Consider the following 27,242-nt stretch of genomic DNA (forward strand, 5'->3'; position numbering starts at 1 on the left):
TACGTCCATACGTGTTAGACCCGGAGTCTGACGTAGATAGTTTGGAGAGAGAGGGGGAAGAAAACCAGCAGCAGCAAAGGATAGAGAAGGATGTATCTGGTAACTGTTTAATTACTGTGTTACTAAATGGCTTTGATAACGGTGGGCTTATCCCTGGCTGCACTATCGGTGTATTTATTCATCTCTGTTCGTCTTGTGGGGGTGGTCTGTTCCGCTTTGCCGGCAGCACAGACGAACCAGTCAGGAGATCCTATTTCGATAACCTCATCAGTTCGCTCCATCGAAATCTCGTCTCAGGAGGATCTCGGAGAGATCACAGAGAGATTCCCAACTAACCGTTTTCATCAGTTTACACTCTAATTCCAAGATTGCTGCCACATACGTTTATCTTGCGGTTTGAAAATTTGCAGACGTGAAATATGGACACCCAACATTGTGACTTTATATTTATGTTTTAAAAATTGGAAAAGTATAATACCCCTTCTTCAACATAATGAAGGAGAAAAGCGGTTAAAAGTGCCCTTCCTCACAGCATTAAACAAACCAAGAAGGCCACTTTTAATAGCTCTCTCACTCATTATGTGAAATTCATCCATAAAATGAAACTGATTTACCAACACCTTATGGAGCACAGTTTTTTTTTTTAAAGACTCATCAATTCAAAATAACAATAAGCAGTGGAGATGGTCAGTGCTGAGGAGCGTGTCTCACGTACATGACTTGGAAATGTCTACAACCAGGCATACGGTTTGATTTCAAGCCAACTCCATGATAGTCAAGGTGGAATGTAAACTCACACTGTGAGACTCACAAATTCAGACATTAAAATTCACAAAAAAAAAGATTTCACTGTTGGGAGTAGACTGAATCTCTTTCTCTCTCCCACACACACCAACAGTATCACCATTTGTGTCAGCTGGAGGTCTGCGGGTAGGAATATTTCCTGTTCATCTATTTCCTTTATTATAGCAGGGGTAGGGGGCTGCTGTTTCCATGATGATATAAGATGCTGTCTGACAGTTTACAAAGGAAAAAATGCCCCTAAGTTGTGGATTCTGCTCATTGTTCAGCTCTTACTACAAGTGTGTGCAGTTGTATGACCAAAATATCAAACTTATCAGAAATCCATTAGACCAGTTGGGAGCAGCTGATTGGGCTGAAGTCAGGTCGTGGTTGGCCATCGTATCCCCCTGTACACAGCGCGACCAACATCGTATGACCCGACAGAAAGTCAGTGCGACTTCTATGTGAGTTGTGCGACTCAAAATTTGTGGTCGAATCAGATGAAATTCATACAGTGTGTGCCTGGTTTTATTGGACCACACTGGTATGGGGGTTAGGGAATGGAGTTACACCTAATGTGAGGAGCTTGGTAAAACAGAATGTGCAGCAATGACATAATCATGGTCCATCACAAGTTAGCAGCACAAAACATGAATGAGGTACAGCAAGAGAGTGACAGCTTTAAGTACCAGTCTTTGGTCTTTACTTCCACCATTCCCATGCCAACAACAAAAACATCAGGTATGTCAGTGGTTCCCAAACGTTTTCTGTCGAGCCCCCCTTTGGCAGATGAAAATATTTTCAGGCTCCCGCTACCCCTCACTGCACATAACGTACCCATTGTACATTTACAAAAACATGTAAATGTACAGTAGGTACTCTTTTTTTCCACTCTGTCTCAAAATGCTGACAATGTCTTGGACTTGAACTGGAATTACATTGTTGAATCTGAGGTGACATCAATAGACTGCTCCTCTTCTTCAGTGTTGGAGTCATCAGCTTGTGTTACTTTGCCTTGTCCTGCTGCACCCCTCTGGGGGGCCTATTGCCCACTTTAGGAACCACTGAGGTATGTCATGGTGGCTCACATCCCGCTGCAACTATAAAATTAAGGATTTCTCTGACTGAAAATTGTTGTAAATATTTGAGATCATGTAAGTACTTAACCAGAAAATATAAAAGAATAGTCATACTTAAATTAGTGTAGATTTTTCAGTATAAAAGTGTACATATTGTACCTTTAACAGTCCACTGAACCACCATAAAGAGGATCTGTACTAAAGGCTGTTGTGGCAGAATTCTGTTTATCACTTTGTCTGGCGCCTGCCCCCGAAGTGGTTTCATGCATTAACACTATAAAAAACAACCAATATAGGTGCTGGTTTAGCTCAGTTGGTAGAGCAGGCACTCATATTGAGAGGGTATAGTCCTTAATCCACTGGTCACAGGAGAGATTCCTAGTCTAAGCGCATGATTGGCGCATGTCTTCCCCCACTCTCTCCCCAGATTTCCTGTCTCTCTTCAGCTGTCCAATCAAATAAAGGCAAAATGCCCAGAGAGTTATCTTAAAAATGGTTGATGGTCTTGTTTGTTTTTGTCAAGCTTATAAGAGATCACAATAATTTTAGTATGTTAAATAACCAGTCAAAACTCCTCACGCAAGCTTTAATTTGGTAATTTTGTTTAATCAAACTCTTTACTCTCTACTCGACCTCATCCTTATGTCATCTCTTAGAAGGTGTGTGTTTGTGGTTTGGGGGTGGTGTAGGTGCAGATCTTGTCACTCCCCCAACATGAACACCTGTTGGAGACACCAAATCCCCTTTGTCTCCACAGCCCCCTCTCAGTGGATTACCATGACAACAGCCCATTCATATCATGTCTGAAGACTGATTATACAGCTTCACATGGTCAATTATCAGTGAACAGGCTGCATTGTTTTAGGGAGACGCTGCCTCCTCTGAAAGAGCAGGCTGTGTAAATAGTTTTCTTTCGAGCTTTTATTTAATTCTTGAGGTGTTATGAAGTGTCTTAGAGTTGGATATAAATAGCTGGAGTTTTATACTTGAGCAGCAGCTGGAATAAATGCATAAGTATGGCTTGAAACTGTGTTTGAGAACAGATAAGAAATCATTACATTTATCTTTCAGTCAATAAGCAAGAGAGCAATAAAGCTATTATGGAAACATATGCCAGCTTTTATTACATCAGAGAGAAGGCAATTTCAAAGGACTGACTCTGACGGGAGGTTTAATGTAAAGCACTGTGGAAAAAACCCCGGTGACACAAACAGCAATGTAAACAACAGAGAGAATATTAGCACTAGGCACACAGGTTACATAAGTAAATGCAGTTTGTAAACACTGAGCATAAAGTTTAATGAAAAAAGGTAAAAGAAATATTAAAATACCGTTATTAGATTGTACTGTCACATTGCTATGTTTCAATTTTTAACATTTGGTTTAGCGTAACAAAAGAACTTCACAAAAACAAACTTTTTACAAAGACTTCACTCCCTTTGGGTCAAAACAAATCATTCACATTATTGACTGGGATGTAAGTAAAAGTCCTCTTAGTTCAAACTCTACCCTCTGTATATTGCCATAAACTCATTATTCGTGAAAAAAAAAGGGTCTTTCGCATTCAACTTTCTGTGATTCAGGCTTTGCACTTTCACATCAAAACAACTACATAGTTTCAGGCCATTCAGTTAAGGTCAAACTTTGCCACTCAGAAACACCGCTATGCAAGAGTCATCACTTTACTGAGCTCTCTATTACAATAAAGCAGCAACCATGGGGACAATAGCACTGACATATATGTGAAAAACATGAATTATTACCATCTATCACAGCATGTTAAGTATATGAGTTAGTATGTAAAGTTAGGACTATCAAATCATTTAATAAACTATCAAACACTATATTGTAATATCTATGACATAAACATATATTATTACAAAAAAGATACAACTGCACTGCAGAAAATCAGATCTTAGTGTTGTTGTCTAACTTGTAGGAAAAAATTATCACATTTAATATCCTGGCAAGTCAAAACAATTGTCTTGTTTCAAGCACAAGCTAGTTCCTGAATTGCTTTTGATAGGTAGAAAAAGCTCCAAATGCAAATTTTACCCAAGTGTCCTGGACAAGATAAAAATCCAATTTCAAGAAACCTTACAACTAGACCTTCCTGGCTTCATTTTCAGCAATACTTTTGTTTTTAAAAGCAGTCAGAGCCTTATTTGTAGGGATGCACGGTATTAGATTTTGGATGATATTTGATAAGTGAATATTTACAAAATATTTTTTTGTAAACATTGACATATAATTTTAGCAATTCTAATATTGAAATGTAGATCAGACCTAAAACACACAATTTAAAGGTTGAGGATGAACATATTAACAAATTTCAGTCCTTAAATACATTTTTAAATGTAAGGAATGATTGTGAATAACGGAGACCTTAGCTGACAGGGGTCTGTTGGTCCTGCCTAAAAGTACACTAAATTATTTGTTTGTACTGCAAATACTGACAGCTGAATAGGCAGATCTATATACTGATAAGCAAAATATCGGTCATAAATATTGGCAGAAATGTTCATATCTGCCGATACAGACATCACGCATCCCTACTTCGTGTTTGTTATATCTTGAAATAAGATTTTTTATCTGGACTTGTCAGGTGTAATGTGACAATCTTGACAAGATATTAGTCAAAAACACTTCATAATATGTTTTGTGCAGTGTATGGATAGTAGAGATACAATTCGTACTTCATATTAAGGCCAAGTTTCATTATGATCATTCTACTTGTTTGATTGTTAATTTCTCAAAACAATGCCATAGCTTTCCATATACATTCAACAAGGTAACTGTGCAAAAAAGGAAAAAAAGGATAGTACAAACACAACTGTAATCTTGTTTTATTATAGCCTACACAACTCTTAGTTCTGTGATATCCATTTAAACCCCATTAAAATATGGGTATTATCAACCACACCATCTCTGTATTTTAACATCGTTTTGCTGAGCCCTTCAGGAGTGGTCGATCATAAACCCTCAAGGGAGGAAACCATCCATTTTACTATCAAAGTAAGTTCACATCTAATAATAACTGTGAATGAGAGATGTGTAAAAAAGACTGTGTCCTGGGAGACATTCTGACTGAATAATAATCATTTGTCATATTTCACTCCACTTCAACAAGAACTGAATTCAGGTGGTTTCCTAGCCAAACACTAATTGCTTTTACAGCAAATGCCCTCAGGCTTCAGTTTTCTCCTTCTCCTCCTTCTTTTTCTTGCTCTTTTTGAGGAATGAAGGTGTGCGGAACTTCTTTTTCTTTTTCTTTGGGGACTTGGTTTGGCTCTCTGGGGTCTGAGCTTCCCCTGTCTTCTCATTCGATGTAATTGAGATTTCCTGCGTATCCGAAGTGCTCATGCTCAGCTTGGATACCTCGATGCTCAGATCCTCCTCCAACTCTTCCAGGTGGTCTTTCCCATTGGGAATTACGTCTGTCAACAGATGATCCAAGTCAGTGAAGGGGGATGGGGATAAGAAGTTCAATCAGACAGAAAAAGATGTAATAATACATTTTAGTATCAATTCAGTTTGGGAGGTTTCTTACTCATTTACAAATTACCCCTGGGGGACATAAAACACAGAAACAAAGAGGCAGCTCATTTTGACATATAATAATTTGAGCTCTTATTGGATAGCTAATTACCGTCCTTAGCTGGGGTCATAATGGGAGAGAGAGAAAGGGAGATGGTGGAACCATCAAATGTTGTCATCTCATCTGCATCCGTAGCGTCATCATCCTCTGTAAAAGGGTAAAGTCATTAAAGGTTTTTCCATAAGGGATGTATTTTTGCTTAGATGAGGTACATTGCATCAGTTGCACCAATTCTTGCCACTCAGGTTTTGAATGACTGTTCATATGAGGAAAAACAGAACAGAGGAAACCTCTCTACTCAAGAATGCTGTAACATGTTGGTATTCAATGCTGCAGCATCTTCTTTCTTCATCCAAAATTGGAGGATCAAACGCTTACAAATCCACTGCCATAAGCATTTTTTATACCTAATCTGGATTAACATGAACTATGAAACAAAAATATGTATGAGGTAGCAGGGAGTGGTGTGTCAGATCAGCTTTGTCTTAAAGCAGTTGGGTTTTCTGCACTTCAGGTAAAGTGGTAAGACTTTTGATCCTTGAAAACTTTTCCAATACCACATGCTCTAACATGATATAATCTCTGTTATTTTAAAGAGATAGTTCAGTAAGCTTGAAGTGAGTTACTTGTCAATAGTAAGTTAATTAGCCACAAGAGAAGCCTTCCACATAAGAGGTATGCAGAGTTGGTGTTAAAGCTAAGTGGCACGGACAAGTACAGCTCTGAGAATCTCAGCATACATTTACCCTGACATGGCATCTTGACATCAGTTTTCTTAATGTTTCATAAATTACATGATAAAATCCCTGAGCCATCTTCAGGGATGTACTGTGTAGCTTCCATGCTTGTAATCTGGTCAGTCTCACCTTTAAGTAGCAACACTGACGGGGAACTCCTGTGGCTTATATCCTTAATTTGACAAGCGCCTCGTAAACAGTAAACATCATTTCAAAAATCCTAATTTAATGATAAATAGTAAAAAAAAATACAGAAGCTTAAAAGATCTTTTGAAGCAAAACTGCAAGATAAAAAGATAAAGCATTCAAAGTCGCATGTCAGTGAAAACTGGTGTTTCACAAGTCCTTTTAGAAAGATGCAAAAGTTCCTTTGATTTTTATGGATTTTTATTAGATATGCCCTGAGCTAATAAAGGCTTTTTAACTTAATCCTTGACTTGAACGAGTTTGCCTGAGGGTAGCCCTAGTGGCTTTTCCTTTTTTAGAGAGCATAACATCCCTGCCTCAAAAAATGTATCAAGCTGGTATTTTGAAACACAACTCAGATATAAGAAATATTGCACCTACGCAGTAAGTACATATTGAAATTTAATTTTAATTTTGATTAATTTCCCAGCCCTATTGACAACCCTTAGTTCTAGGTCCTTAGGCTTCCCTCTTTGACTTACTAATACAGATTACTGCCATCTGCTGGTATAGAGAGACACTTTCTCCCATGAAGGCGCAAACAAAAAGTTGCTTGGCTGTCAGTTGTAGTTCTTCCTGTGTATTTAGCTGCATCTTTACACCTGGACAAAGGCAATATAAGGTGACGCATCAGTCAGCAAACTCCACTGCTATTACAGCCAAAAGCAGAGGTATGACAAGGATGGAAGCCTGTGCGCTTACATCCTTAAATGGCAAGGCTAATATATGCTAACATAAGCAGTTTGAACTAAGGATGCACCATGTTGGATTTTTGCCGATATCCGATAAGCCATTATTTTAAAACTCATTTTGGCTGATACCGATATTTACTTACATTTTTTTCCACTGTAAAAAACACCAATTCCATCCTGTACTACAAATATATATATTTTTTTTAAATATTGGTAGTCTAAGACGAAATATTAGATTTTTATCAGAAATGAAGGATGTATTGGTTTTTTTTTTTTAATTAAATACAGCCATACACTAAAGAAAAGCTTACAGCAATTTGGATACCTGTGCATTACATGCTACATTTATTTTTAACAGTACAGCCAAAGTCATCTGCATCTTTAAGGGCAATAAAAAGCAGCAAAATATCCTGCTGACACTGAGCTCCACAGTGCAAAAAGAAATAGCTTATAAATTTAGATTGATTCTCCTTATTACTCAACCAGTTTGCAGGATGGCTCCCTGAGATACTCCTGACAAAATGCTTTAAATAACAACAACAACAAGAAAAAGATTCTTAAATGCAAAAAATCTAGCTATAGTTCAGAGCTTAAATATGCTTTTAAATTTTGAGACTCAGGATAAACAAAAGAAGTAAAACTTTAACTGAAGTAGTTCTCCTGATTCTGCTTTAAGAAACACAAACTAACTTAGCAACAAGTTTAATGGGCATTTCACTGTAAACAGCTCTGTAACAACCCAGTGAAACCCACATCTCCAATGCTAGAGACCGAGCACCGTGTGCACAGCCAGAGTGTGCGCCATGCATGGGAGACTTGGCTCACAGAAGTCAGTTATTGCTTTTGCCATGTTTCGCGCACTGTCACGTAGCACGACATGCGCGTTCTTTTTCTCCATTTTCCATATACGAAACATGTTATCAAAGTGGCTGCAACTGTGACTGCAGAGTGAGCACTCCTGTGAGTGCAGGACAGGCTTTTTAAGAGTGAAATCCTCATCTATCCACTGAGGCAGTGAGGCTCAACATGTTTACAGGACAGACACTTGATGTCCATATACCCGAGATGAAGCTAATATGTTTAGCTTTAACAAGGAGCTTCTCTACGTGACTGGAAACGAAGTTCTGCAGTTCAGGTAAGGCTATAAGCACCTGCTAGGTATAATGTAGCAGGGCTTTAAATGCATCATTAGCGTGCACAAGCCCGTATATTCTACCATGCTGAAAGGCTGATTATCAATTAATGGAAAATTTGTTAAGATATTCTTGGTTGGATCATAAACTGATTGACCCACCAACCAAATGACTTGCCCTAACTGAACTCTTTCTACTAATACAGCAAATAAACATGAAAAATGAACCACTGAGCTGGTTTGATATTTCTGCTGCTATCCATTAATCTCAGTTAGCTGATGTGATCCACAATCAACACACCATTGTGCTCATGTAAAAAAAGGTGCTACTCTCATACACAGCATTAGAAGTGCTTGCCGCCTACACTTTTTTTGCCCTTGCCTACAGTCATAACAGAGACATGGGTCGTTTGACAACACTGATGTCTTTACAGCTCATCTCTCACCATCCCTGTGAACTGACTTCACAATACAGAGAAAGACTGAAACCATGAACAGACAATTTTTCCGCTGCTAGCAATTTAAAAAAATATCCTTGTTTCACTGAATGTAGGGACAATCTTTCCTCTGGGCAAGAACCGACAACTCTTATTTACTGTAAATACAGGCAAACTACGCTGTTATTAAGTGGATGCAATAAGTACAGCAACTTTTACATATAAAACCACAGTATCAGCAAAGACTAAAGCAATCAAGTGTTTGTCTTAATTTTACAGCCCACCTAGTTCAATTTGAGTAGATTATTCTTTAAAAAAGTGCATTTACTGAGCCCTAAACTCCTCTTTTAACTGTTTTATCTTAAACTGCTTAGTAGTCTGAGATTGAAGTTAGATTTCATTTCCCCACTGACCACAAAGGATTAACCCAAAAACATAAACTCATAACTACAAAGAACAATATTAGATTTTGCCAACTCAAGAGGGATTAAACTAAGTAGAGGTTTTGTTTCAGTAAAAACATTAGTGTAGCCCCTCACAATTTGTGCTCATTGACTTGTTGAGAAGGTTCTACCAAAATCAGTGATCAGCAATGCTTTACAGTCACCTTATGCAGTCAGAAAAGGCCAGCAACAGGTCTGTAGCAGTGTAGTAGTCAAATGGTTGCATGGCACCCTACTTTAGGGATGAGACTGAACAACAAAACAGTATGAAAGACAGACTACCTTCTTGTCCTTGCTGCTTCTTTTCTACCGTGTTCTTGTACTCCTCCAGCTCCTTGTCTGTCAGCTCATTGAAAGGATTAGGGGGGAGGTTGCGCGTCTGCTCCTCATCTTCAATGATGAAAGCCTGAATAAAAGGACCAAATACGACCAACATTAGACACACAAATCAAAATCCTGTTTGAAATTTTCAAATCCTTTTTCTTTATTTACAGTGAATGCATTTCCTTTGAATTTTATGCCAAAATCAAATACAAGTTATGGAAGTAGACATTTATATTTTGATCTTCCACCAATGCATTGTAAGCCTCCATTATGACAGCAGATTAAACCTTTTCCATTGTAGCTGGTGGGTTATTTTGCTTGTAAAGGAAGCACCATAGGTACTTCTTGACAGGAAATGACTTAATGAAGAGGCATTTCACTGCCTTCACTTGTCTGAATTACCTCACTGATCTCAATGATAATCATATACTGAACATGGTTCTGCTCAAAACTCTATGAGCTTAATTCTTCATATTATAAGGTGAAGCAGTGTGGTACCTTCATACATTCTCATGATTCTGTTGTACATTTTGATATGTGTGGCCAATATATTGGCTTTAAATATGGGCAGAAGTTTTTGTATCTGCCGATACCTTCATCTTATGGAGTTGTCTATTGCTCATTAACTTGATTTATGAGCTTTCATGTATTTGTGTGATTGATCACTTTTTACAGGATAAATCAATCCTGGTAATAAGCTATTTGTTTACATGCACAGCTCAGACGTTCAATTAGGTTGCTTACTTGGACTTCTGTCATTGTTCTACTGAAACCAATTTATTGACAGAAGTTTGTCCAACTCTGCTTTGGTGGGTGCCAATATTCCCTTTTCCAGCTAGTTACTACTGGACCATCTTAGAGTTGACCAATTACATCAAATACCAAACTGGCAAACTAATTGTCTAGCAGCAATACATTAAACTCCTACAGCTGACACAACATTGACTGTGTTTTCTAACAATCCAAATGTGGAGTTCCCGCTCCAGCATTTGATGAATTTGTCTTATTTTCTTTCTGGTCTTCTTCTACAAATTTCTGTTTTCTACTTTGTTCAAAGGCTGGGGCAGGAGCTGTGGAGTTTGAGGCTGATTTAGGTACATACAAGAGTAAATCGACACTCTACTGCATCGTAAAGGTGTGCTAGCCCAAAGTTAAGTCAGATTTACACTATACAGGGACATTTTGGTATTGGTAATACTTTAGTTTATGGTACAATTCTTACCATTATTTAGCTAGGTATTGGTTTTACTAAGTAGTAGCATACTAACTGCTTATTCTCTATTATTAAAAGCTTATGAGTACCTTATTCTATAAGACCATAACCAATAGCTAATAGGCCATTGACATAGAGTTTTCCCTCAATAACCTCCATGTTACTGCATATTAATCAGATGTGTAAAGTTAGTAATTACATTTATTTAAGTTACTGTAACTGAATAGTGTTTTGGAGTCCTTGTACTTTTTTGTGTTCATTTTGAAATCAGTACTTTCAACTCTGCTTCAGTAAATTTCAACCAGAGTTACTGTACTTTTACTTGAGTGCAATATGTACTCTTTCCACCTCTGCTGACTACACGGTAGCACTTAGAGAATGATTCCAAATCACATCCATCAACAGTAAAAACTGGAGTGTTGATATGTCATGGTTTAACATTTCAGAGGTGATTTTAACTCCCAAATCATAATTTTAACTCCATTCTGAGTGACATGGTCTTCAGTGTTGAGTTATTTCACCAGTTAGTTCAGCTCTTGAAGAGTCAATTCATGAAGGCTCTACCCACTGCCATTTCAAATCTGGGGGAATGTGTGGGGGGAGTTTCCCATCATGCCCTTGGCCAGAGTGTTTACAGTGATCCCTACAGGGGTTCTTTTGGTCATGTTTCATGTGGATTGTTGTTTTTTTATGTGAAATACATCTGCACCATGATTGAAGTTCTCCACTGTGTTAGTTTCCACTTGTGACTTTAGGTGCTCCTAAAGGATGCATAGTGCATATGCTTTATCAGTGTGAATTGCCTTGCTATGAGGTTCACTATCTGTTTTGTTCTTACCAGAGGAGACCCATCTTACCACAGATTTCAAGAGATACTGCAGTTCTGTCATATTGTTAAGTATTTAAAACTTTGAAAGTGCAGTTTAATTAAATTTAGTGTGGACCAATAAAGACAATTCTAAAGTGCACCGTTTAACTCTATATGGGTTAATCTAACTGTCAAATTTGCTGTTTATTTGACTTTACTATAAAGGTATGACCTAGATCATTACCTCTGCCAAGGACGTTATGTGATTGGGTGGGTTTGTTTGTTTGTTTGTTAGCAACATAACTCAAACAGTCATCGACGGATTTTCATGAAATTTTCAGGAAATGTCAGAAATGGCATAAGAAAGAACTGATTAGATTTTGGGACTGATCCGGATCACCGTCTGGATCCAGGATTTTTTAAAAGGATTCTTTACTATTGGGAGATAGGGCTAATGACGGCGGTCTGTGCTGTTGCCATTTTACGCCAGGAGATGGCAGACATGAGTAACTTCAATCCCAGCAGCATGTTTTTGGTGTCTTTCTATTCAAAGTTTTGGAGTTTACAGAGTTTGAAAGACTCACGCCCGGTCGAGGAGACGAGTCGGAGCGTAACAGACAGAAAGACAGCGAATTGTAGTGAGAATACTCACAATGCTGGGAGGAATAGAGGAATATTCACCCTCTGCCATGACTTTCAGTCGTCTGGTGAGACCATGGGTGCTTCTGCCACGACAGTCCACACGTAGCGAAGCCAATGCTTTGCTTCACCTTGTCACCACCCCTAATAGCGGAGGTCTGAGCCCTTTAAGTGCTTTTCTAGTTTCTCTTGTTTTTCTTGCCAAGTTGGATAGTGACTCAGTACTCAGTATTTGAAGTAAACTTTAAAAATTAAATACTTTTTACTTCTACTTGAGTAGATTTATAGACCAGCACAAAGTCACTAATAGTGGATATGATCAAAAATAGGAATGAGAGAGAGAGGGTGAGAAATGAAGAAAGAGGCCGCAGGCTGGACTTGAACCCAGGCCACTCTAAACATAGGGCATGACCCAAGCCATCTGCGCCCCACATGGCTTTTTTTTTTTTTAATCAACATAAAAGCATATTGAGTTTAAAACTGAAGAGTGGTTGTCAGGTTGAATCAAATCGATTTGTATAGCACATTAAAAAAACTGCCTCTGCTGACTGCAGTGCTACACAGACAGGGCATAATAAAACATAACAAAAAGACAGAATAAAGGAGATCACAGACAAAAATAATAACATTCATAAAATAAACAGGCATTTTTAAGCACATATTTAGGATGTCATTACTAATTCTAGAGGCCAGGGAAAAAGGTGGGCCTTGTTGTTCCTAATGATTCCTAATGTGGGGAAGCAGTTGGTTCCACAGATGGGGGCATGCAGCTGAAAGAGCAGTCACCTCTGAGTGTCTGCAAGGTCCAAAGGATGATTAATAAGAGCGTGCTACACTATGGAGTGACTGCTGCTGGTGATTTCATAACCAAAGCAGTAATTTCAAGACCATGATTTGTAACGTAAGTGAACATTAACAGTGTCCATATCTTGAAGTCTGGTTTACCAGAGGCACATATACTCACAGGTCCTGGTATGGTGTCCACAACAATTCCTGACAGTAGCTGAGACTTTGGTCCTGGAGTCATCTGGTCACCTCTGTGCTGATCTTTTATCTGAAGAGTGGATTCAACAAAACCCTATTAATGCTTTTCTTAGTCATATCATAGTGAAATGACCCATTTAGTCATGCAATGCCAGTTTGGAAACATATATACATTTCTTTTTAATTGCCCATTCTGTCTTTTGGAGAACACTCAAACATTAATTAGGGCTGTACGTGGGCCATACTTGTCACAAATACTTGCTTTTAACAGCATTTATTTACTGATCACAGAGTATGGTGTCATTTTCACTGTAAGAAATCAAATGGAGAAAATAATCAATAACTTAATTGAGTTTGATATTATTTGTGGATTTCTAATACCAGATCTTAACTTGATATTTAACAGGCAGTAAGAAAAAGAAATACAGTGTCTTTCGTGTAGAGGTTTGTGCAGGTACAGTAAGGAAAATGAGGTCTTGCATGAACTGACCCTGTTCCTCTTATCTAAAACTTCTGTGGGATCAGTGTTGAGTGGGACAAACTGGTTTGGATCCTCTATCTTTATTGGTGTGCCAACACTGTTGCCTGGCTCTGATGACTTCATCCACTAAAGAAAAGAAAGAAAGAAATTCAAATGAGTACCAGAAAGCAAAGATTTCAAATGTGCATTTTTCAAAGCAGCCACAAGAGGGCAGGCTTATATAAAGCAACATGAGTTCCCTAGCTCTAAACTTCCCTCATGGGCTGAGAAGATAAAATTATTCCATTCCTTCTAACAGTTTAAACATGAAATCACTGTACCATGGTTTTGGTCCTGGGGCTGACGTCCCCGCTGTGTGACTGTTCAGGAACATTGACCCTCAAGTAGCTGTTGGGTGAGTTGAGCCACCGGGTTCTTTCTCTCTGCTTTTGCTGCACCATAAACTTGAGGGGGCTCCGCAGACCAAGTTCACTGTCCTCTGATGGCACCGCTGACACCGTGGCAGGGATCTCCACGTCATTTTTAGACCGGGGTTTTTCACGGACAATGGGGTTCCTGTACGAGTAACCTGTTCTGTATCCCTGGAAGGTCACACAGAGAGGAAACATTATTCTAACTCACTAAACAGTTGTTTTTTGCCAGGGGTAAATTTGTTTGCAGTCTGTTGCACTGCTCTTCAGTTTTTCCTCAAAATCCTCTAAACAAGGAATAACAAGTCTAAACACGACTACATTCAAAGGGCCACCCAAGATTCACACACACAATGCTTCTAAATATTTAAACACTGCTGTTTATACAAACAGCCTTTTTGCAGATGTGACTGGTTTTAGAAGGAAGAAATAAAAGTTTGGTTTAAAAGAGGCTGTTGTTAACAATACATCAAAGAAATCTGATGGGAACTTGCAGCATGAGCAGAGTGCAGTCTGAAGCCGACAGTACAAGAGTAAAAGCAAAATAAGAACTGGCATTTTCTCGCAGGCTATATGACAAGTTTTCCACTGAAAATATCTCTGTCTGGCTTTGATGCCGAGTGTGAGCAAGTTGTCGCTGTTTTCACCATGTTGTTCACTGTGCAGAGTTTTCACGTTTGAAGAGTGTTATGCGATATGTGGTATTTTCTGGGTATAAGCTTCATTAACATATATATTGTTCTGGTTTAAAAACATTAACAAATAAGCTACCAGTCCGTATCTGTTACTACCTTTTAGCCTGCCCAATTTAAAGAAAACATGCTGGTAAACATGCTCAGGGCCTTTAATTATACTGAATAGGCTTGCACCTGTTGTAGCATTTAGCTGCTTTTCAGTATTGATTTAAAACTTTTGTTGGAATTGCATTTTTTGTTTGTATTTAAAGAGTGACATTTGCTATTCGCCACAGTAGAACTAAATAAATAATAATCAACTTCATTCATTTTTGATCACTAATGCTTCACACCACATTTTTAAATTGTTTTATCTCTTTTTGTTCTAGACCAGGGCTTCCAGTTGATTGCAATTTCATCATAAATACACTGCAAAAAAAAAAGTGTAAGTAATGCTCACACAGCATGCATATTAGACGAGATGAGACCTGGGTTTAATGGTCATGCTGCTACACCACTTTGATGCAGCCACATTAAGCTAATAATTACTTACTAAAAAAAACCTCCAGAGTTGGTGTTTTTAATGGTGTCTGCCATGATGGGATAATGTTATTTTCACTGTAATTGATGTGGATTCTTGGGGATGTATCAAACTGTATCCACTTAGTTTGTAACTATCTATGAATTATCTTTTTTAGTATCTTTGGCTTAATATCCTGAGGTTTCTGTAAGCTTGGCGTGTCTTTCCCTCATGTGTGTTTCTAGTTCTGTTTGTCTTTCTTGTTGTTTTACCTTGTGTTTGTGTGTTATGCATACTGCCTGAAAATCTAATAATCAATTAGACTGGGGCTCAGGGAATAAAATCCAAGCAAATCTTTAAAAAACAACAACAAACAAACTAATACCAACTACCATATCCTCAGATTATTTGGTACCAAAAAGAATAGTTTTTGCATTTATTTCAGATTTAGCAGAAAAACACTGCAATCTACTTTAAAGAGTAACTGAACCCCACAGTTTCAGCTGATGGATACAACATGCACAGTCCCCCCTTTGTGCTGTCCCTTTCCAGCCACAACATCATACAGTCTGTGTCCCTCCTTAGATCAGATTAATAGCTGAAAATTCATAACCATTCAAGGCTGGGCTGAATGATTCAGGAGAATAATCTAATTGCATTATTTTTTTTAAAATCTTGCAAATGCGATTTGATATGCAATTATTTTTGAATTCCTCATCTTATGTATTTTTTTAAACACAAACAATAAATAATTCTAGAGCTGAATAAAACTAGAGCTGAACAGTTGTGGAAAAGTTGTGATTATCTTTACACTTACTGCAAATTTTATATGAATTATTGTATTGAAGGGAACAGTGTTTTTCTATCTCTATTTTTTAATGAGAAAAACATTAACAAAAACAAGTAAAGTATATTTTTACAAACTCTTTTAGAAAAACTGACACTTGAGTGTTTGCCTGGTAAATAAACATCTCTGCTGGAAAACACTGTCTTAAATTGGTGTTTTGACACATTTCACATTTAAATAATATTGCACCTTTTGCGATTTGATTGCAATTTAATCTAAATTTCACCAGCCTTTATTCAAGGTAGACTTAGCATGAGCTACATGAGTGTGAAATGATGATATACAGTCACATAGCAGATATAAGTTTGTAACTTATCACCTTTGTTTTAAGAAAGAAATGGTATATTTGTGATTTAGGCCACCATTACTACATTACCAACAACCCTATAGTGTTATAGCAATGTCTCTGATTGGTGGAGCTCCATCATTCTGCTGTAAGCTTCTGTGAGTGAAGTTAACGGCCATGGGAAAAAATAGTCTGTTACTGTCAAGCTCTGCCATGACGATAGGTGGCAGCACATACATTGCTTGCTAGATTGCTAGATTTGGACGCTAACTGATCAACAGTACTACTAAATCCCTTTAAATATAGGGATAAAGTAGTACTCTTTATAATTTTTGTTTATTCATTGCACTTCTTGTCCTAATAGCAATATTGATAGCACATGGTTTATTGTTCCCATTTCAGACCTAGTTTAGACAGCTATATATATATACAGTATATATCCTTTAAACAAAGTTTCCATATCTGTGTTAAAGTGTATTTTCAACCCTTGTAAAGATTTATACCTTAACTACACCCTTCTATTTTTAGAGGTGACCTTCAGTGTTTAAGGAACATTTTGACATCAACCATTTTACCACAACTTGTGTTCTCCTCCTTCCTTCATTGACAAACAGACCTCCTCTTGCTGTGAGTACTAGCATTTTCAACCAGCCCTGTGCATTAGAAAAGGCCAAATCTGATTTCCAAACTGAGTGCACCAGAGTCCTTGTACTAAGTGATTGTGTGGTCTGTGCGACTGTAACTGCCCACAGCATGTCTCACCATCTGGAAGCTATGATTGCAAGGGTGGGCGGGCCATGATCACACACAGCTAACACAGCTGCAGCCCACTCCAGCCGCACTTGTTAGCAAGTAGCACATTCAAACAGACACGGTCTGACATCTTGTGTTTCCACAGAGCATGTCAGGGCCTGGTCATTAGTGGTGTGGTTAGGATAGTGAGGTTGTAGCTGGCGGATGTGTGCTACACAGTACAGCAATCTTTTAGGTCTAACTAGACCAGCAGACACCATGTTAGCCACAGACAGAAAACAGATATGTCAGTGTGTTTACAAGTACATTTTAGACAAGCTACTTTTATAGCCCAATTAGGCCATTTAATTGAACTACTTGATAATAAGTAGCCGTTTTTACACAGAGATTCCGCAATAAAGGCGAAAAGGAATGCCCTTCTCTGTTCCGCAACAAGCAATTCACACAAAGGTGTAACAGAGCCGCACACGCCAGAGCTTACACACACACCCCGTCGTCCCGTAATCAGATGGCAGCTGCTGCCCGAGCTGCTGCTTTCAATGAAACTCAAAACTCTGGATTTCTCGGTTCAAAACTTTGTATTTCCTAAATGAAATACGGGGAAAATAACATGAACATTCATTTTGATCGATTAGATCCAATAGACTTTTTTTCCTCCATGTTTCTGAGTTAGAGATCCAACTTTAAGCAGTGTCACAGCACACGTATTTACGTCGAAGGTCGGAAACTTGAACACATCATGGAACTTTTTAGACACTGCTGTGAGCAGAGATGTGTCTGCTCTCTCCTCTCCTGTACAGAGTGTGATCAGCTCTCTAACCTTGCAGTCTCTCCAGTTAATCCACATTATTCTTTGTTTTATCCCCCTGTTGTTTTCTCCAATGAAATGCCAATCGATTAAACCACGCTGGTTTTTAAATCTCCCATTTATGGAGACAGCAGCGCACGCTCACCGTTGCAGAATGCCGTGACATCCTTTCACATTCGTTGCGGAAAAGTCTGTTATGGCTCTGATACTACCTCTCGATTCGAATCAGAGGTGGGGTGAAATCGACCCCCCATTGCAGAACAGTCGCTTTCATACAGAATGGCCTTGCAGAACGAAGGCGTAACAGACATGGAAAAGAGAGGCAGTGTGAAAGTAGCTAATAACTACTTAACTGGAATCAATACTTTGGTACTTTTTGATACCATATACAGTGCTTAACAAATTTATTAGACCACCTGTCATATTTGTCTTAAAGACCATCCAGCATCATGAAGTGCTTTAATGCAGACGCTTTCATTTTCAGGGAGCTCTCCATGTTTTATCATTTTGAACAGGAATCAAACTGAATTCACCCAAATTTGAGCCGGCTCACTGGGCTTCTCTGAGAAGTCAGAAATGAATCAAGCATAACATTCAAGCACTAAAATGAATTTTTCTGTTCAGGAATGCAAGTAAATAACTATAATTTGACATTTTAATTGAGAAATATTAATGTGCTTTTTTTTTCAGGTTTTTTTTGTAAATCAGTACATTTGAAAATTTATGGATAAAAATAATAATTATATTTTAGCATTAAAAATGTCATTTTGGTTAAAGAGCTTCTACATATTGGTGTATTAACCATTGATAAATTTGTTAAGCACTGTATTTTTAATGATAAATTCTGAGTTATTTGAATGACAGATATGTGCCAAAGCTTTCATAAGCTACAGCTATCGATAGCAATAAGACGGGTGCATATATGACGAAAAGAACATTGCAATCAATTTCCTACATACGGGTTAAATTGCACAAATATGTTGACAACATTTGAAATTTCTGATAAAGATGAACAAGTTCTCAATTGTTGGTGTCATTAATTTTACTTGCATCACATGCAAGAGCAGATCAACCACATTATCCAACTTGGAGAGAGCCAGAACATATCTCAGTTGGACTTACATGTTGACAATGTGTGTTTTAAGTCCTTTTATGATTAGAATGAAAGTATTTGGTTATTTAATAGCATGTAAATGAACTGACTGTCTATCAAAAGATCTATTAGAATTAGACTGTATCTGTAATTGTGCTACTAATGTTAACACAGTGACAGCTGACATAAAACATCATTCAGGTACACAAATCAGATGAACACAAACATTTCTAGTTTCATTGTATTCTCTAATCAGGCACTTCCCGTGGAAATGCCAGAGACAGGAAACTCAAAGCATCATGGGTAAAGGCAACAGGTCAGAGTTCACTTACCAGGTTGTCCAGCATCCTCATTAGGGACTCGAACTCGGCCTCGCCCACTCTCCACTTGACCTCATTGTCCATCATCACCCCGGCAGTGGCCACTCCCTGGGTCAACGGTTTGAATTTCTCCTTATCGAGGAGCACAAAGCTGTCCAGGTCTCCCGAGCAGCTTAAAGCATTCACCTGCACAAAGACGTGATAAGAGACAAAACTTTGGAGTAGAAAACCAAATTGGTATTCTGTTACTGAATGCCTTCCTTAATGATTCCACATTTTCCAAACAGCCTCAAAAACAGAACATCTATTTAAGAATAATAAATATTTTCTCTGAAGAGTATGATTTTCATTTTAAATTTATTTTTTATGACTAGTAGACTGAGAGGCAAATATGTGTCAGAAATAACAGGAAATGAAATCCAGACACAGCAGGATTATATACAGTATATGTTAAACAAAAACAGCTTCCCTGACTCAAAACAACAGGTGTCTCAGTAACACTGCAGGGCTCCACCTGGCTCTGTCTGTGAACAGTGTTCTCTTGCACATATTTGTCTAAGCTTTGTTCAAACATGCTGTATGCTAGACCCCAGCTTTTCTCCTATTTCAGGCACCGCAGTAATACTTCGTTATTCACAATCCAGTCTGGCTCCTTTGGGAAAGAATTAAAAACATTTTGACAGGTGAAATGATAAAAATCATGCAAACAATGGAGTCAGCCTCTCATACAAAGAAGTCTAGCAAGGCCACATCCAAGTCTCACGAGCTGAAGCTCTGACCTGAATACCTCGGTTATGTTTCATTATCAGGAAGTTGTGGTGTGTAGAATAGAAACTAAGGGTTATTTTTATTACCTGGATTTCACAAGCTTGTTGTGAGTGGTACACATAGTGAAAAGCCTCTTCTACAGTTTCTCCTAAAGCCAGCAGCCCGTGGTTCCTCAGAATCATCACCTAGAAAACACAGAAAACTCTCATTCATCATTATGACCTGCTATAAAAACCTTCATATACTAATAAAAATTAAGCCGAGCTGACACATCAGCATAACTAGAAATGCATTTGTGCATGTAATATTTAATGTATACATTATTTGTAATATAACATTTTCAACAAATATGACAAACACAGAACTTTTACAATATCTGCAGCTAAAAGCAAAAATCTAGCAAGCAAAAAGTTTTTTTGAAAATGTGAGCATAAAGAGCTAAATTGATGTTGGTCTGTCTGTGGAGCTTCTTCTGTGAGGCTGGCAGAGGGTTTTTGTCAAATTAAAAATTCTAACAGGCTAAGTTGCCTCCTGGCGTTAAGTTAAATAAAACAGATGGGTATCCTTCTAATATACATCTGAAAAATAAGCCCACATCCACTCAACTGCTGGATAGCAAAGCTTAGCATAAAGACGGGGAGCCAGAGAAACCAGCTTGTCCAGTTTATTTCCAGAAAATTAAAAAAAAAAAAAAAAAAATCTATAAAGCTAACCTAAGCCCTATTCACACATGCACAACTCCTGAAATTTTCTCTAAATATTCATCCTGTTATGTCTTGCCTCCTGAGCTTCTGAAGCCAAATGGGGAAAACCTTCAACTGTGAGGGACATGTGTGAGCAAACAATTTAGGGGCAGCTTGTTTCACATACCCTCAAAACTTTCAGTAGAGAATAGCTCTCTTGTCCCCATTTTTTTCTTTTTCACTACAAAAAAAATTTGTAATTTTGAAAATATTTCTTAACACACCAAACTATAAACTGGTCTAGAGCAGTGATTTCTTGGCACTGCCTCCATCCAATAAATAGTCTGATGTAAAACTCCAGGCTCATGCCAAGCTAACATATCCATCTCCTCTTACTTATTATTGGTTTTAACTTTGCATTCAGACATACCTGACATTTTCCGTGCAACAATCAAAATAATGGCCCGCTTCTTACTTACTGTGTTTCTGATGTTAAATTTATTTCTGTTTATATAGTGTTGTGTTCTAATGTGTATGTAATTACACTGCTCAGCTCTTACACTGAAGACGCTGTCAAACAGGTTCTTTCAGGTTTACTCATCACACTACACACAAAACATCTGGGATAGCTTGCAGTGGTGTCCAGGAAGGCCCCTTTTAAACTGCTTTTCTCCCTCATTATGAGACATTCATCCATGAAATGAAAACAGTGCTTTACTGTGAAGTAAATACCACTTATGGAGTGCAGTGTTGTTGAAAAAGACTCCTCTGTTCAAAATAGCATGTAAGCCACAGAGGTGGGTGGAGCTTTGCAGCATGCCTGTACTTGACCTTAAAATGTCTACTGGGGTCACAGTGGGGCCAGGGAATCGGAGATGAAGTTACAGGTTATGAGGGGAGCTTTGGTGACAGAATGTGAAACAAACGAGTGTAACTGTGGTCCAGTGCACAAGACATCAATGAGATACAGCAACAGAGCGGTAGCTTCTAGGTGTTCATAATTCCCTCTGTAGTAGTGTTTGACATAACATCCAGTGTTTATTTGTCATGTCAGTCACAGTGGCTTTACATGGACAGTTATAATTATAAAATGTATCTATAAGACTTCGAAAAACTGCTGATATTTAAGTTAACATAAGTACTCAACCTAAATATATAGTATATAACACGGGAGTAGTCATATTTTCTTTCTACAAATTGTACCTGTATATTTGAAGTTACTAAGCTTGGAATAGGTACTCATTTGATGCGCTGAAACTTTTTGGTTTGCACATGTTTTACTTCATCTCTGCGGTTTAACATCATACCATAATATCTGTCTTTCTAAGCAGTTGTTAAAGGCCGTCTCTATCCCATGAGAAAGTCAGTCTGTCATTAATGGAGTCCCTTGGTTTGAATGTACCTTGGCAGTAGGGCCCAGGGCTTTCTGAAGCTCCACCTTCTCCTCTTTATTATCCAGGCTGCCATGGAAACCAAAGCTGCTCACGTCTCCCAGAAGCAAAGCCTCCTGGGAAATGGGCAGGATTCCACATTTCATGGAGGACACCTGTTAACACGGGATGCAAGCAAGTGAGACTGTGACACACCAACTTCTAAATAAAGGCACATTTTCTGCTATAGGGCACAAATAAAACTATGCACAGCACTGTTTATCACACGCTGTGCATTTTACAGCCGGGCTTCAAAAGAAATGGTACAGACCATTACAGAGAGCCTGCATCAAAATTAACTAGGCATGTAGGGGGCTGCTTTTAGTTGTCCCTTTTCCTCTGATGTGAATAAGAATGTAGCAGCAGGATTTATTCATTTTTAATTAAAATGCAGCTCATGTAATATCAGTCTGAAGTGTACTTACAGCAGCTGTGGCAGGAGTATGTATGTGGATGATGCATCTCACATCAGGGCGCATTGAGTAAATGGCAGCATGACAAGAAAACCCAAAGTGGTCGATACCAAGATCAGTTGTGCCCTGGTCCACCACCTCACCGACTATATTTACTTTTACCTACGAAACACAGAGAAGATGAATAAACATACTGATGCAAGAATAACTTTTATGATTGTTCTTTATAGGTGCCTTGTATCCTTGACTTGCATTATAAACAAAAATTGCTGTGTTAACAATTCCCCCTCACAAAATAAACTGTGTGTACCGTCAGCTTTAAAAAGGGCCTCAGGCTGCTACACAGTTTTACAAATAGTTTGGAAGCTGCATTGTCTGCAATTATATCTATTTATTAGTTAGCTACTTTTGTTCTTCCTTGTCTTTTGGCTGTTAAATGTTTTTATCCTGTCATCCATGAGTTTTCATGTGCTTATGTTGCTCATATGATCTAAATTACACAGTTTGTTAAATAACTAATACTGGTACTCCAAATCATCTAATATTTTCTTAGAGTGTTCATGTCAATGATTAAGGTTGACTCATTTTATAACTGCTACTAGTGATATCTGGGACAATGCCTTAAAAGCAGGATTGGTACTGGGAGGTACAGCAGGGGCCCATTTAAAGAAATTGGTTCAACAAACTCTAAGTGTAAGCCTGAGCTCTGAGTTGATCTAACCTCAGGAAGGAAACTGAGTTTTTGGTTTTAGAACGGTGGATCTGAGGTTGTCTAATCAACTTTGAGTAGGTTTACTGAGAGTTCAGTGTGTGTAACAACCATAAAAAGCCATCACTAAAGGAGCTCAAAAGCAATGATTCACCCTATCAGTCTGGAAATACTCATTTGGACAAACTGTGAGTATTATTAGAGTAAAATTGTATTTCAGTCTGTGGTTAGAAATGTTACTTTGAAGGGTATTCTTAAAGACACAACACATAGAATTTTGACCTCAAATACAGTTGCAAGAAAAAGTGTGTGATTACTTTGGGATTTCTTGGATTTCTGCATAAATTGGTCATCAAATGTGTTCTGATCTTCATCTAAGTCACAACAACAGACAAACACAGTCTGCTTAAACCAATACCACACAAAAAATGATATGTTTTCATGTTTTTATCGAACAAAAAATGTAAAAATTTACAGTGCAGGGTGGAAAGAGTATGCGAACCCCTAGCCTAATGACTTTTCCAAGAGCTAATTGAAGCCAGGAGTCAGCCAACCTGGAGTCTGATCAATGTGATGGGATTGGATGTGTTGGTTAAAGCTGCCCTGCCCTATAAAAAACACACACCAGTTTTGAATTTGCTGTTCTCAAGAAGCATTGCCTGATGTGAACCATGCCTGGCACAAAAGAGCTCTCAGAAGACCTACGATCAAGAATTGTTGACTCGCGGCGCGCCAGTAGTCGAGTGGTTAAGGTGCGCACCGTATACTCAGGCGACCTGGGTTTGAATCCGGCCCATGGCACTATTTCTTGCATGTCATTCCCCGCTCTCTTCCCCGTTTCCAACTCTATCCACTGTCCTCTCTCTAATAAAGGCACGAATAAGCCCAAAAATTAAAAAAAAAAAAAAAAAAAAAAAGAATTGTTGACTTGCATCAAGCTGGAAAGGGTTACAAAAGTATCTCTAAAAGCCTTGATGTTCATGTGTAACGGTAAAACAGACTGTCGTAGACAGTCTACAAATGGAGAAAGTTCAGCACTGTTGCTACTCTCCCTAGGCGTGGTCGTTCTGTAAGATGACTGCGAGAGCACAGTGCAGAATGCTCAATGAGGTGAAGAAGAATCCTAGAGTGTCAGCTAAAGACTTACAGAAATCTCTGGCACATGCTAACATTTGTGTTGACAAATCTACAATAAGTAAAACATTAAACAAAAATGGAGTTCATGGGATAACACCATGGAGGAAGCTACTGCTGTCCCAAAAACATTGCTGCATGTTTTAAGTTTGCAAAAGAGCACCTGGATGTTCCACAGCACTACTGGCAAAATATTCTGTGGACAGATGAAAGCAATATTGAGTTGTTTGGAAGGAACACACAATGCTATGTGTGGAGAAAAAAGGCACAGCACACAAACATCAAAACCTCATCCCAACTGTGAAATATGGTGGAGGGGGCATCATTGTTGGGGGCTGCTTTGCTGCCTCAGGGCCTGGACGGATTGCTGTCATTGATGGAAAAATGAATTCCCAAGTTTATCAGGACATTTTGCAGGAAAACTTAAGACCATCTGTCTGCCAACTGAAGCTCAACAGGGGATGGGTGATGTAACAGGACAATGACCCAAAGCATAGAAGTAAATCAACAACAGAATGGCTTCAACAGAAGAAAATGCACCTTCTGGAGTGGCCCAGTCAGAGTCCTGGCCTCAACCTGACTGAATTGCTGTGGCATGACCTCAAGAGAGTGATTCACAACAGACATCCCAAGAATATTGCTGCACTAAAACAGTTCTGTAAAGAGGAATGGTCCAAAATTCCTCCTGACCGTTGTGCAGGTCTGATCTGCGACTACAGGAAACATTTGGTTGAGGTTATTGCTGCCAAAGGAGGGTCAACCAGTCATTAGCCTAGGGGTTCACATACTTTTTCCACTGTGAATGTTTACATGTTTTGTTCAATAAAAACATGAAAACATATAAATTTTTGTGTGGTATTAGTTTAAGCAGACTGTGTTTGTCTATTGTTGTGACTTAGATGAAGATCAGAACACACTTTATGACCAATTTATGCAGAAATCCAAGAAATCCCAAAGGGTTCACATACTTTTTCTTGCAACTGTATCTACATTAAATTAAAAAGTGACCATTCCTATGTCATAGTATATATTTTTTCCTCGAGGTCTTAGATTTCCCCAAACATTTTCCAAACTTTTCATAGACAGGGACCTTATTAATTTTTACAACTCTAACAGGACATGTCATTTTTATGGAGGCTGCCATAGGTTGTGATTTCAATCATCCAAACTAACCCCTGTATCATCAGTATTTAGCGGTAGGATTTAAAGTCCATTTGTAAAACATCAGTCTTTTGCCAGTATTTGCTGTGGAAATTAATAGTAAAGCAAACATGTTTAGAGTATGCAAGGCCTCAGGGTTTATTTGGGGGTACTCCTAGTGTTGTCATACAGGCGTAATGGAAAGCCTAAAGCTTTTAAACAGCAAGAATTTTTCAGTGACAATGCATTTCATGTTCATTACTGCAGTACACAACATGCATACAAACACAGTGCTTACCAAGTTCCCTGCTGTCACTTCAGCAAAGGATAACCCTCGTGGGCCAATGAGAACGTGATCCTGCTCTTTATTGACACGCACCTGGACAACATCAGCATAAAATAAACAGAAATGTATCAAGTTCAACCATATAATGTAAAGATGCAACAATTCTGAATGCATTATTTTTTTTTATCTCAATCTAAAATCAGTCTTTGTTAAGTTTCAACAACAGAATGAGAGACTCTGACCCAAGTGATGCCCCTGTAGGAAAGTCTTCCTCACAACTACACACTTCTTCGGGGTCAAAAAGTCTGTTAAAAGGCATTGACTCCACAGGAGACCAAATCTTTTCACTTCCTCAAAAGTTCTTAAAGCTAGGTTAGCAGACACTCAGAGCAAGGAGACTCATTTCACAAGTTCAAGGGTAGAGAAATCTCTGAACCACAGAGGGAAGTTGTCTTCACTGTAAAAGCTCAAATCAGTGTGAAGGTTATGAAACTAACTTTTCAAGGGTTGTCTTTGGGGAAAATCTCTGCGTTACATCTTGACATCGCAGGTGTTCATCACATATTTTAATATGATTCCTGCTGTTTGGGAGTTGAACATATTCACAAATCTGACTTCTCGACGCCATAAATAATATATAGTTTCTAAAAAAAGTGAAGCAGCATTCCCCTTCAAGCTTTCCATGGAGCGGGAACACGAGGATACACAAGCCTTGTGCGGCATACATAAGCAGATGTGCACTGGAGCGAGATGTTGAAGTTGTACTCACAGTAATGTAGGAGCTTGTAAAACGAGCCCAGGTGAAGAGGTCAACAAGCCTGTAGAGGCTTGCCAACTTGCAACGACTCTGTTTCTCCCCTTTAGCAAAAGAGGGTGACTCGATGCCATACAAGTCATTGACTGGAGTCACCATCCCAAAGCCTGTCACAAGAGATAACATCATCAGATACTTGTAATGCATCAGGGGATTGAACCTCTACAGCTGAAGCTTAAAAAGGCTTCGAAGAATTCCCATAGAGAAACTGGGGGGTATTTTTAGGGTTGTATTACCATATAAGGACACTTAATGATGCAGGATCCTGTTTTTTAGAGCCAATATGGCTTTTTTAAAAGAGCAAGTCTCCCCCTTGCAACTTCACAGCCATTTCCTACAGTGATTTACATCAAGCATTTGCATTTTTCATAGTCTAATTTAAAAAACGGGATCTTTAAAGTTCCAGGATGCTCCATGACCTTCCCAGAAACATGAGGCAAAGAGGTTATGCTAACATAATTAGCATTGCAAACTGCTCCAATTCATTACTAAGACTGATCATGAGGGCTGCCTAATTGAAACGCTGTCGATAAAGAATGCTGTCAACAACAGATCCAGTGTTGTTCAGTGTCACAAGAGTCTGAGAAATCAGTCCATGACAATGAGGATATTCAGCCT

General features: G+C 38.5%; 1 protein-coding gene across 2 annotated transcripts in view; it reads right to left on the reverse strand.

The window, feature by feature from the left end:
* Positions 1 to 2,960: 2,960 nt before the first annotated feature.
* add3b (adducin 3 (gamma) b) overlaps positions 2,961 to 27,242 on the reverse strand; it is a 44,541-nt gene continuing 20,259 nt past the window's right edge. For both annotated transcript variants that reach the window (XM_041790035.1, XM_041790036.1), the window contains exons 4-15: positions 26,580 to 26,731; positions 25,823 to 25,903; positions 22,554 to 22,703; positions 22,101 to 22,244; positions 20,102 to 20,200; positions 19,260 to 19,433; positions 13,857 to 14,117; positions 13,546 to 13,662; positions 13,036 to 13,125; positions 9,370 to 9,493; positions 5,512 to 5,607; positions 2,961 to 5,299 (exon numbers count right to left, since the gene is read on the reverse strand). In XM_041790035.1, the coding sequence (XP_041645969.1) occupies positions 5,049 to 5,299; positions 5,512 to 5,607; positions 9,370 to 9,493; positions 13,036 to 13,125; positions 13,546 to 13,662; positions 13,857 to 14,117; positions 19,260 to 19,433; positions 20,102 to 20,200; positions 22,101 to 22,244; positions 22,554 to 22,703; positions 25,823 to 25,903; positions 26,580 to 26,731 (1,739 nt within the window). In that variant the 3' untranslated portion in view covers positions 2,961 to 5,048. The remainder of the gene's footprint in view (positions 5,300 to 5,511; positions 5,608 to 9,369; positions 9,494 to 13,035; positions 13,126 to 13,545; positions 13,663 to 13,856; positions 14,118 to 19,259; positions 19,434 to 20,101; positions 20,201 to 22,100; positions 22,245 to 22,553; positions 22,704 to 25,822; positions 25,904 to 26,579; positions 26,732 to 27,242) is intronic.

The sequence above is a fragment of the Cheilinus undulatus genome, linkage group 6 (assembly GCF_018320785.1).
Source record: "Cheilinus undulatus linkage group 6, ASM1832078v1, whole genome shotgun sequence".
Lineage (NCBI taxonomy): Eukaryota > Metazoa > Chordata > Actinopteri > Labriformes > Labridae > Cheilinus > Cheilinus undulatus.